The 12,426-nt window shown below is 32.4% G+C and overlaps 2 protein-coding genes across 8 annotated transcripts in view; one reads left to right on the top strand and one right to left on the bottom strand.

Annotated features, from left to right (window-relative positions):
- Positions 1–11,005, bottom strand: part of LOC119829816 (kinesin-like protein KIF13B) — a 100,541-nt gene extending 89,536 nt beyond the window's left edge. For all 6 annotated transcript variants that reach the window (XM_038352544.1, XM_038352545.1, XM_038352547.1 and 3 more), the window contains exons 1-2: positions 10,795–11,005; positions 7,398–7,485 (exon numbers count right to left, since the gene is read on the bottom strand). In XM_038352544.1, coding sequence (XP_038208472.1) covers positions 7,398–7,485; positions 10,795–10,849 — 143 coding nt within the window. In that variant the 5' untranslated portion in view covers positions 10,850–11,005. The remainder of the gene's footprint in view (positions 1–7,397; positions 7,486–10,794) is intronic.
- Positions 11,006–11,446: 441 nt separating this feature from the next.
- The window catches only part of LOC119829577 (proteasome inhibitor PI31 subunit), a 7,986-nt gene continuing 7,006 nt past the window's right edge, over positions 11,447–12,426 (top strand). Inside the window, exons 1-3 of one of the 2 annotated variants that reach the window (XM_038352150.1) lie at positions 11,447–11,746; positions 11,833–11,982; positions 12,275–12,423. In XM_038352150.1, the coding sequence (XP_038208078.1) occupies positions 11,603–11,746; positions 11,833–11,982; positions 12,275–12,423 (443 nt within the window). In that variant the 5' untranslated portion in view covers positions 11,447–11,602. Of the gene's footprint in view, positions 11,747–11,832; positions 11,983–12,274 lie in introns of both variants that reach the window. The other variant, XM_038352151.1, reaches the window with a different exon arrangement.

Below are 12,426 nucleotides of genomic sequence, written 5' to 3'. Positions count from 1 at the left end.
TTATGTTGTGCCCATCACTAGTCGTGACTAACTGACAGGTGTCAGGAACGCATTCTCTGAACGGCCGAAGTATAGTTGGCATAACTAGCGTGAATGATGCACCACGATCGACCAAGACCCGCAATTGAATGAAAACTGATTTAAATTTCAAATTGATCCCGTGCTAGTTCCAAGAACTTACGTTCGATGAAGTTTGCAAAATCGATGCCAAGTCCACAGTCGTCAATCAGTATCAACTAACTACATGTTTAAAATAACCTATTTTAATCTTTATATCGATACACGGAAGGTTTAAAATGTAATTAAAAGTAACGGTTGAATCATGCCAACGTGATATCTTCCATTACTAACGTCGTTTATTTCAGGATTACTTTAATGTTAATGAACTTGTGGGATACGATAATTGCATAAATGGTATTCTTCTTACGTAGCCGCTTGGAGAACCGATACGCCTGGGAAAATAATAATGATCATGTACCAAGAATTTCTATTCATTGTATGTAACGATTACTATCAATAGAACAAGTCATAGAATTAAGGTACATAAATACATAATACGTAGGTATAGTTTATATACGGTTATTGTAGACATTTATTTCAAATTTGGAAACATTTAAGTTTTATCAAAATGTGACGCTGACGCCATAATCACTCGACAAAGAGCAGACAAAAATGTCCTTACATTAATGGCTTCAAATTGTCAGAACCAGATTAATTTTTACTGAGACCTTACGGGAGGCATCAGCTGTCAAATAAAAAAAGTGTCATCAAAATCGGTTCACGCAGTCGAAAGTTTTGAGGTAACAAACCAAAAAAAGAAATACAGTCGAATTTTGAACCTCCACCTTTATTGAAGTCGGTTGAATATCTAAAATAAACATCAAAGGATACTATTATATAACCACAGTACACCCACACAAACTCCAGCTATAAATCTGAATTATCGCAGCTTCCAAACGTCCGTCTACATAGTACCTACAGGACTTTCACAACCGCCATAAAGCTGAATGGGCCGCAATACCGAACATCTCGAAGCACTCGGCTTGATGAAACCGACGTGACACCAGCACTTGGAACATTCTTACCTTTGTTCGAGTATATCTCTTATAAAATAAAATATAGCTATATGTACTTTAAAAGCGAGCTATTGTGAAAAATTGAATAAAACAAATTCGTTCGTAAATGAACACCTATCAATTAATTTGGAACAGATGTAAGATTGATATAATAGGTGGAATATGCTACGTGTAGTGATTTATGTATCGTTTTGGAAACAACATGTACCAACGCGAATATTAATTAATACATAATATTTAATATGCTATTGAATAATCGTATTTTCTAGTTCCTATACGTGTAATTTCTATAAATAGCTTGTATAGCGAAAATCCCTGACCTTTACTTCTATACAAAACTGCAAAATATTTATGTTCCTTATTACGCATAAATAATTTAGAACGAGTAAAATGTTTTGTGTTTCGTATTTATAATATGCCGCTATATTTTTTCATCCGTTTCTAAGCATTAGATTTAAGAATTATATTACTTATATATAATATAATATATAAGTAATATAAAAAACCAAGGAACGCGATCATTTTGAATGAGACTCAATACATTGCTTTAAATATGAAAAGATCTCGAAGGATCAAGAACGACCCTTTGGAAATGAAAGAACTTTAGATCAATATCAAACCTTGACGGCTGGATGTAGGGCATTGAGGGCTGTAGCTCGTAATATCAATGGAACGTTATCATTGGTCTTTCATGGCGTATTCTAGCAAGATTAAGATACAAATTTTCAATGTTAAGTACACATCTTTTTTATGCATTATAAAAGAAATATACATATATTACATACGAATTGCCTGAGTAGTTTTAGAATTGGGTAAGTAAATTCGTTTGTGTTCGAGATAATAAAAATCGCAAACCATTACATTATGTCACGTCACTCGTTACATCTTCTAAAACAAACAAAAATACAACGATACGATATAAGTATGTGTTGATGAGGTACAAAGAAAAATAGAACACCATTTCTCCATCTACATTCGGATTATAGCCAAATTAGCATGTTTATCAAAAGGCTATACATACATACACATGTCTATACGTAAAAACACACACACACACACATAAAACAGATTATAACCCATTTCCACACGAACAACTTTAATCGAGATCCACATATTTATACTAATGTTAACGTATCTCAATTGCGGTCATACATAGATGACTCTAGTTTCAATCCGTTCCCATTAATTTCATGTGCGGTCCCACAAGTCCGAAATATGGGTCGCTCCTCTACACGTTACATAGAATTTCCATTGTCATTTCATGTGTCAGATTAGTTTGGCTCCGACTATGGTGCCTTAAAACGAACACCTCTATATTCTCCATAATATATCAACTCAATCAAAATCGCTGTGAATAAAGTTTTATCTGTTATCTTACGAAAGACGATATCTCAAATTACTCGTCTCTGAATAAACTGCAGTAATCAAGTCTTATCTATCGCCTACTTCCATTCCAACAATACTGAATGGTGATCTAAATCAATTTCCACTGATGTGTCCATTAAGTGTTACACATTGTTGTTAGTCATATTATGATATTTTGAACCAATTAAAATTAATTATTCATTGACTTTATTGCATTATGCAACATGAATCCATTGATCTGGTAAGTTTACACAACTCTGAATTTGGGCATTTTCCACAGCACAATTATCTATCACATGTCTACCATATGATGAGAAAACATTATTTGCAAAAAATACCTATTGTCCGATAGACATAACATCACTAGGCATCAATTCGACATAAAGGCCTGACTAATAATCGGCTCGCTCAATTCGCTGATGACTCACCACTAAAAGAAAGGCATTAGCAAATTGGTAGATCAATCTCCCCGAACACCCATTGCTGTTCGAACACAATCTATTAGTCTTGCGAGTAGATAGTCACTACATTATCGTAGAAACCTAGACATAGCAGTGCCGAAATTGAACACGTTCAGTTTACTCTCGTAAGCTTAATTAATTCAAGGGGAGTCTCGCAAATATAGTCTGCATAGGCAAACTTCGCTTCTAGTAATTACGTGTGCACGCCAAAGGTTTGGAATTACTTATGTGGCAAAGGTCAGAGTGTGTAAGTTTACTTGCTAATGGTCTTGGATCTTGGACACTGCCATGTTGTAGCACGTAAGAATTGGCTTTAATTTTTTTAATAAAATGATATGTACGATGTTAGCCCGAATGTTTCAGACGCGAAAATGTATCTCAGAGGCAAATTAGGTACAGACACTGCTATCGGTAAGTTAACTAAGGAAACATATCATACCAATTTTCAACTTGTAAAAAAAAACAATGTTATAACCTAATTACAAACATACTAACAACACCGTTATAGACACAGATAATCACAAATTTCCAGTAGATTACACCCCAATCTAGATTCCAAACAAAGATTGAAATTATCGTTCATTCGCTCATATCAAAGCTAAATAGAATTTCGGAGCGTGCCAATCGAGTTTGCAACAGTGAACAGACACTGTATCTCTATATAAGCGCACGTCAAAGTGCTCTCTCATAACTCTTAACAGTAGAAGCAATTAACCGAATGGAACGAAGAGCTTACATTCATCAAGTGCAACCCGTGCTTCGCTGAATTGTCATGGAGACTGAAACGTTTTCGTTTACTAATATTTTTCTTGTAATCCCAACTTATATAGCTATCTATCTACTCTTGATAGCTCAAGTTTATTTATATAAGGAAATGTGCATGCTTTTAAATCTCCTAGTGAACTAATTTTAATCCTTACTGAGTTATATAAATTTTACGTAAATACCTTTAAACCGTGTGTCGAATACACGACCAGACATAGTTACCTAATAAATTTTGATACAAACATTTCTATGAGCTGGGTTATGAGTAAGTTTTCCAACTGGGAATATTAATATAAACTTAATTTCGTACCACGTTCGATACTTCATAATACACGAAATATGTACTTAACCTAACTAGAGACAATTAGCAAATATTAGCTTCATCCTACTTCCTACTCTCCTACTATCCCCCTCCTAATATTATAAATGCGAAAATTTGTAAGGATGTGTGTGTGTGTTTGTTGCTCTTTCACGCAAAAACTACTGAACCGATTGCAATGAAATTTGGTAGGTAGACAGGTAGACATATAGGCAACTGTTTACGCGGGTGAAACCGCGGGGCGCAGCTAGTATTGCATATATCGGCTTATTGTAAGTTAAAGCTCAGTTCTAAATCCGTTTTTGTCACATCGGATTTGCAATCTGTTCTCTTTGATAAAAGTTTTCACTGTTAAATTAAGCTGGTAAGTGGATACGATCTAAATCCCACGCCAGTCCGTTAGCCACAGTCACTGTGCACCGTTCCGAATACCCAACCCATACACCTATTCCCTTACTTTATGTCATTGATCATAAAGTAAGGAAATCAAACTATTAGGTACATATATACTTGTTTTTATATATACTGTTTTATAATAAGTCATTACGACATATTACACATTATATATTGAACATTTTATATCAGACATGCTCAATTGAAGAAATCTTAGAAATATGATCTGTAATCAACCTCGTACACATAACTTGAACTCCAATTATCCGTGCGTTATGTTAAATTATACGTCTCCCATGTTAAACGTAATGTTACATCTGATAAATCTATTTAAAGCTTACATGCAAAATTTATCATAGCGAAAGTAGCTAGATTTAAACACCCAAGAAATCATATTACAGGGATTAATTAGGTCATTTATAAAACCTTCAGCTTTAGTTGGTAACAAAATACATACAATCTTATTTCTGACATCAGGCCATCACAACTTTAAAGAACGTTGTAATTTATGAACGTTGAATTACCCAATCCTCTAAATAATTAAATAAACCTACAAAATTACTAGAGCATACAATATTAATCTGATAAAAATATAGGGCGAATAATTTTCCCTATAAAATATAATTACACAGCAAAGAAACCAGAAAGTAGTTTATTAAATTCCGAATCCTATAAATAACGAAATACACCAACTAAAACCAGTAGAGCCCACAAAATGAAATGAAAAACCTTATAAAATATTGAGGAAATTATTTTCCCTATAAAATATAATTACCTATTACACGGAAAAGATAGCATGTCACGCTGTCTCCGCCGTGCTATTGATTGACCTGAATGCTCCACTGCGAAGCTATTTTATATACCCATCGGTTATGTGAATAAGGTCATTCTTATATATGAACCTCACATCCAAGTCGATCTGATGATTTCTTTGGTTATTGATACAACGAAAAATGTACGACAATATGAAGTAACTACATAAACAAAAACTGTAACGTATTGACGGAGCTCTCACTTACTCTGACGAAATAGAATAAGGATTGAGATAAAACAAGAGAAACATACACAATCAAATGTTATTTGAGTAACAATAATTAATGTAACGTAAGTCTTTCCTACACTGGTTTTCATATTACTTAAGTAACATATTCTACAATAATTTATGTTATACGCGAATTTGGAAAGTATCATTTGCTTGTTACAACAAATTGGGTAAATAAAAGCCTCTTACATAAACAACCGCTTATTAACTGAGCAAAAAATCCAGCTACGTGATTTTATGAAAATGTAAAATTGTGACGAGAAATTATTTCAAGACGAACGGCGTACAAAAGATAAGAGCTATTTTAATTTTCCTCCGATTTTAATCTTCGCTTCAAGAGTTGGAACCGTAATAGATTTTCGTGAAGGAATTGGGAGTATATTTATACAAGCAAATTCGATTTCAAATTGTACACAAATGGATATAAATGGTAAAGTTTCTCCGTTGAAATTAAACAACAACAACCACGGTGTAAGGTCATCGCGTTCACGTAATTATTCTATAAGTAGGTATTACAACATAGATAAACACAAAATAATCAAGAATTTCCAGATTGTGTTATTAAAAGTAATGTAGATGTTCCTATTCAATACTTTCACATGACCATCTTATTTTTAAACCGACGAGAGCCCTTTAAAGGGTAAATGCCTTTACATTGAAACCTCTCAATACAATAAAATTCGAACAGACTATCGAGTACTTTAAAGAATTAAGGATACTTCAAATTACTTGCACCTTGCCGAATAAGATATTTAATCTGCCTTTCCTAACCTCCAGGTGCCTCGCCGTAAAAGGCATGTACACTTTGTCGACACAGATGATGTTTTAAAAATAAAAGGCCTTGTAAACAAAAGACGCGTGCGTAAGTTGCTGTACACCATACTATGCGAGGAGAAATAATTCCTTTGTTTATTTTTTGCAAAGAATTTTATAAAGAATAAATGAACGCAAATAATACGTAAGATTCGTATCCGACTTACCCGGATATATCGTACGAGTAGGTTTATTAAGGAGATCTCCAACCCAGACCACAGCATTAATGATTGCTGCCCACATAAAATTACGTTACCCGTAGACCGCCCTCGTATATTTCCTTTAATAGTAAAGTGAAAGCTATATGCCAACTATATAATACAGAAACAACAAGTGATTTATGTTTTATAAAAACATTTCCATACATATAATACATATTAAATGGTGTTATATTAAGTACTTGTTTTAAGATATGAATCAGACTGTTTTATTAGTCGCTCATTGCACTCTCAAGTTGCGAAAAATGCGAGGTAACGCGCACGAATCAGAGCGTCTCAGACATTCTACATAATATTATTTCTTTTATTTCTTCATAATATAATGCAAACAACGTATTATTCTTTAAAAATGGATTGCATAAGTTATTCTAATTTTAAACAAATAACATGCTGTCATCTCTTTTCAAAATGCAGCTGTTGAAATCCAACACTTTACACATTTTATAGTTAGAAAAGCGTCATTTCAAGCAATTGTTTAAATGTTTCATAAGGTAAAAGCTGCCACCCAGTGCAGTTCACGGTCTCGTCACATCATCAAGAACAGCTACGTGCAATTACTTAGCGTTAGGGTTCTTTCCGCACGCTAGTCAAGTAGGCCAACGTTTTTAATTAAGAGTTCCTAACATCTGCAAGGACGAAGGTAAAAAAAATAAAGGCTTACACATGCGGAAGGTGTTAATTGCCTCGTCACGCTAATAAAGGCAATCCCTCCTGTGTGTGCTTCTCTTTATCGTGTACTCCTAATCTGGGGCAAGGATGGTGGGTGAGGTCACCTTTGTTAATGACTGAAGAACAGAGAAGTTTTAATAACGGAAGTAACGAAAAGTTCCCCAATTATGAACACATCCATTATAGTAAATGCTTAAATTATGAAATTAATTTTATATCCGAATAAAATAGATGAAGGCTTAGGCATTTTGACGGTTGAAGTATTTAAAGTCATACCTTTCTTTGTCGTGTGTTGACTGCGGGCATTGCAGTATTGTCTGCTGGGTGTCCATTTCCACCACGCATTGTGTACCAAGTTCGATTTCTGGAAGAAATAAACAATTTCGCGATTATAAAATGGCATGTTACAAAAATAATAATCGGAAAGTTACAGAAGTTAAGCTGCAACTATGTAAAACAAATATTATCATTGGAAATGTCTCAACCAATATAATCAACACTATATTATCAATCGTAAATATAGTCAAACCAACCAAGTATTTCGCTTAGATTATTCGTAGGTCAAAGACATTTTATGTAAATAGTTAGTTATCGTATGAAAATAATACCATGTAAAACATTTGTATTCAACGCATTCTGTTTTGTTTTATGTAGCTTAAAACAAACAGAAAATTGGGGGCTCATTTTCACTTTTCCTTAAAAATTACCAAGAATTGTCCTCTCATAAATAAAAGGAAATTCTTTATAGAATGTAAAGTTTTACACAAAAGAAGGAAGCATGTCGTACATAAAAGTACTTCAATGATTCATGTGGATGCTAAACGTAAAAACTCCTATTTCTAGGAAAATTGTCTTTAGATGGTAATTAATCGTAGAGGGGCCGTTCGACAAACCAATAAACATTTAGATAAACAATCACACGTGATTGTGGCCGACACATGATAAAATCCAGCTTCCGCTTACGGAAACATATGCTTCTGCTGGTTATTATTTGTATTCCCATGTCATTGAATCGATCATCACTACTGTGTTGAACTGCATAGTAATTAAAATTTCAATTTCAATGTAATGTAACTAGTATTTGTTTATACGTAGTATTAATTGAATGGTGGTAAAGCTCGTGTTACTAAGCTTATTCGTACTGCTATAATTAATATGACGAATTATGTTATTCCTGTAATTTTGTTGTATAAAATGTACAATGTAACTTCTATTCCACCCATGGCTTCGCCCGTGTCATCTAAGGGACTCCGGAATAAATTCTATCTCCTTTCTTGGGTTTCAGACTATCTTTGCTCCATATTTCACAAAAATTACTAAGGGGCTTAATGTGTGACAAACAAATTTACATTCACATTTTTTTATTCATCAATAAGTATTAAGTAGGGTAGGTTTTGAATACCTTGAAAGCCACGACGATATTTAAACCAGTTTTTAAACAAAGACCACGTGACATCGATTGTGAAACTGTAACTATTCGTTCAGAAAACATCAAATACATACGTAATGAATGGTACTGAAAACATACGTTTAATTATGGAATAATTTTCATACCTATTCCGCTACCTTTACCTAAACTCCGTCCTGTTTGGAAGCACCCCTGTAATCTTACAATTTGTAGTGTTTTAATAAATAAATAAATAAATATTGGAAGCGAGCGTTAACTGACTTGTTTATTTGTTTTTCGTCACATGAATTCACACGAACTATGCTATAAAAGTAATGCATATATATTGATGATGTCATAAGATGTGTTACAAACCAAACGATTGTGATACGACGAAACACTGCTAATTGGAAAAATATCCAATCCATATTTTGAAGAAAATAAAACACGAACATTATTTCTTAACTGACGATACGAGTACGCTAAACTATCAAACCAGATGCGTTATCTTTATAATTCGTTACATTATATATGCTAATGCGTTGTTTTTGAGGGGAAATTATAAAAACATGCTAATGAATATATATATGCTGGTTACCCAACGGTCACTTTTGGCATAGAAACATCGGAATCCAGTTGACAATAATTATTGCCGATGGATGTAAGCTAAAATCGCGAACATCGAGTGGTTAGATTAAGCAATACGTGTACAGCACTGCAACAATGACTCAACACGAGGTCGGACTGTTTGTCGGTGGCGATTCTCTTCAAAATCCGGTTTCACTAGACCGTCGTATTGAAATAGGCGTATGCATAACGGAATAATATTGGTTGGTTGTATGTTCGCATCCCACATCGGAGTGTATATCGATCGACGTATTGAACATAATTTAACATCGCCTAGAGGAAATTACGAAATTTGCTGAGTGCTTGATTGGAATTTACGTTTCTCAGTTATAACAAGGCGAAAAGTGTTAGATTCGCATCGATTTAATAAAAAATTGTCGAAATGACAGTTTTTTTTTTTAATTGTACGTAATTCAAAAGTACTAAAATAATAAAACGACATTCTAGCAATAAATTACAGAGTAACACAATCTTATGATAAAACCGATACAGATAAGATTAATGAGTAAAAGAAATATTTAAATAACACAATAATTTCTCTAGTAAGTTGAATATTAATAAAAATAAAACATTTCTCTTAATTATCAGCATTAGCAGCAGCAAATAATTAAGGGTAATATATACATATTATACAAATGAATAAATAACTATGCAACAATGAAAGATTTATTTTTTATTGCAACATTATTATTTCAGAGTAAGTAAATTTATTGGTTTTATTTATATAATACCATTTTTATAAATTTCCTCAATATTCCATAAACACTATTTTTGATTAAAATATCTTAATTAAAATTAAACATTTGTAATATATTGCTATATAGATTCATATTTGTTATTGTATTGTATAATTTAACACACTTTTATTAACTTCACTTGCATAGTTGTATATAACCCACCGATTTAATTTTGAGCCACTTTAAATAGACAGAGTTAATGTAAACTTAGCACACATATCAAGAATCAGTGACAATACAAATAGTATGATTATATCTTACTATGGTGATTTAGGTCACCAGGGTTAAATAATTTCAATAACTAGGTACATACACTGTGTAAGAGAACAAGTGTGACAATTTAGTTAATTCTGTCACTTAATAATGTTATTTTCATAATTGATTAATTTCTTTTGACTACATTTTATTATATCCCCCTATAACTACATTAATAGTTTAGGATATAAATAAATAAATAAGAAGCCATAAAATGTAATGCTTCCCATCTGTTACAATTATGTTAAAAACCGACAATTCTATGCTTTCTAATATCAATATTCATTAGTTAAATTGTATTTAGATAAGAATAAGCAGAAATCACAGTTCTGTTATTGAAATACAATATTTATTTACAATCAATTATCAATAATTTTACAAGTTTGCTCAATTTTAGGGCAAACTAAGAAACTGCAAAAATCATGAAAAAATAATTCATGCATTATGTACCGTGGTACTGTAGGCTTTATGTAATAGCTAAAGGTTTCGAAGTTATTAGCTTCAACGTCTTCCAGTTCCTTGAAAACAATATTGATGGGAGTGTAAATAAAGAAATAAAAATAAACTAAATTTATCAAAGCTAAATTTAATACGTAGATAAAACAGGCACACGTAGTCACCTGTATGATCGTATTTTTTATTTATTACTAGCACGAAACCAGCTTACCTCGCCTGTTAAAAGGACGAACCCGCACAGCAACTTTGATCTTATCCGAGGCCATTGTAACACTTTATTATCACAAAAAATATCAAAACACAACACTTTTCACATCAAAGTTTAATAAATTATTGCACATATTCACCCATATTCTAAAACAATAATAATCATTATTTCACGTTATATTCACGACGATATCGAGATGACACTGCCCGCCATGTTGTTTTTCGACTGCTGTATAACTTGACATAAATTTGACGTTTGCAAATAACCAATGCTAATAACCAAAGATATATGTGTATTTTTTTTACGCTGCACGTTTAAAAATACCGAAGATGGTTATTATTGATATAAATTATATGATGTTTTAAATTATTATTTTTTTTAATTTGAAATTGAATTTATCGTATGGTATCGTAATCACATTTGTAATAATTAGGCAATATTAAGGACACTCCATTGTATAATTCATTTATTATTATGATTCATGTAAAATACCATTTCTTCAAAGATTTGTATCAATAACTTTAGATTTTGTTTAGAATAAAAAATGAATAATATTTTATATAATAAGTTACCCACATATTGTAAAATCTGTATTCGTTTGTCTCTGGCACGTGATAATGACAATAACAGTGACAATATTGCTAATTTCAAATGATGACACTTGACAGTTCCACTATAGTAATTTGTACTGTTAGCATGACATTTAAGAAATCGTAAAGTTAAATATTTATTTGCGAAAACAACTTTTTCCGAAACAAAACAGTGTTGTTTTTATTTTACATTAAATAAATTGGGTGTCACATCCGGACTTATGGCGTCTGATCCTTTGTTCGGGTGGGATTTGACCTTCAGGACCGTTGAGAAAGATGTAAAAAGAAAATCTGATATTATAATCGCATTCATTCATTGGAATTTAACAAAAAGAGGTTTTAGAAATATCGGAGTCGGCGATGAGGTACAGTTGTATTTATATTATGAAATATTTAATGCTTATTTTATGCTCACCACTCAGTTTGTCAATTTGTGCTTAATATATTACAGCGCACCCTATCTGGAGATGAAGTGAAGAGTGAAGTTCTACCTACTGGTTGGAATGACAATGAAAATTACACACTTCGCTATCTCTTTGATGAAAAATTGTACATTCTTCATGGCTTAAATACTGATGGAAATCTTATTTTGAACTTAATGGTAATAAATGTAAATGAATATGAGTCATTTTCTATAAGATATTCCTGAGATAGATAATTCTCTACACAAACATTCTTTGGAAACATGTTTGTGAGTCATAGTGCCTACAATTATATTTAATAACCCTTTTAACATTATTTATAATACTACAAGAAAACAGTTGTGTCATATTGTACACATCTAATCCTAATATACCTTATTTGATTTAGACTAGATATTCTGATTTTTCTTAATAATATCAACCATGTTAAACCTCATTAATTACGGTATAATATTATTACAATTGTTACAGAGGTCAGAAGATCTAGCCGTCTCAAATGTTGTTGTTAAAATAGAAGACACTGTAAAGGAAATGAGTGGTCCCATTGACAAAATGCTGCCGAGTCACAAAGATCTCATGTACAATGTCAAAAGGGACCTCATAGACACTCTAACAGAGAGATC

The sequence above is a fragment of the Zerene cesonia genome, chromosome 10 (genome assembly GCF_012273895.1).
Source record: "Zerene cesonia ecotype Mississippi chromosome 10, Zerene_cesonia_1.1, whole genome shotgun sequence".
In the NCBI taxonomy this organism is placed as follows: Eukaryota; Metazoa; Arthropoda; class Insecta; order Lepidoptera; family Pieridae; genus Zerene; species Zerene cesonia.
The sequence above is the reverse complement of the archived record's forward strand: the minus strand, read 5'-3'. Positions and strand labels throughout refer to the sequence as shown.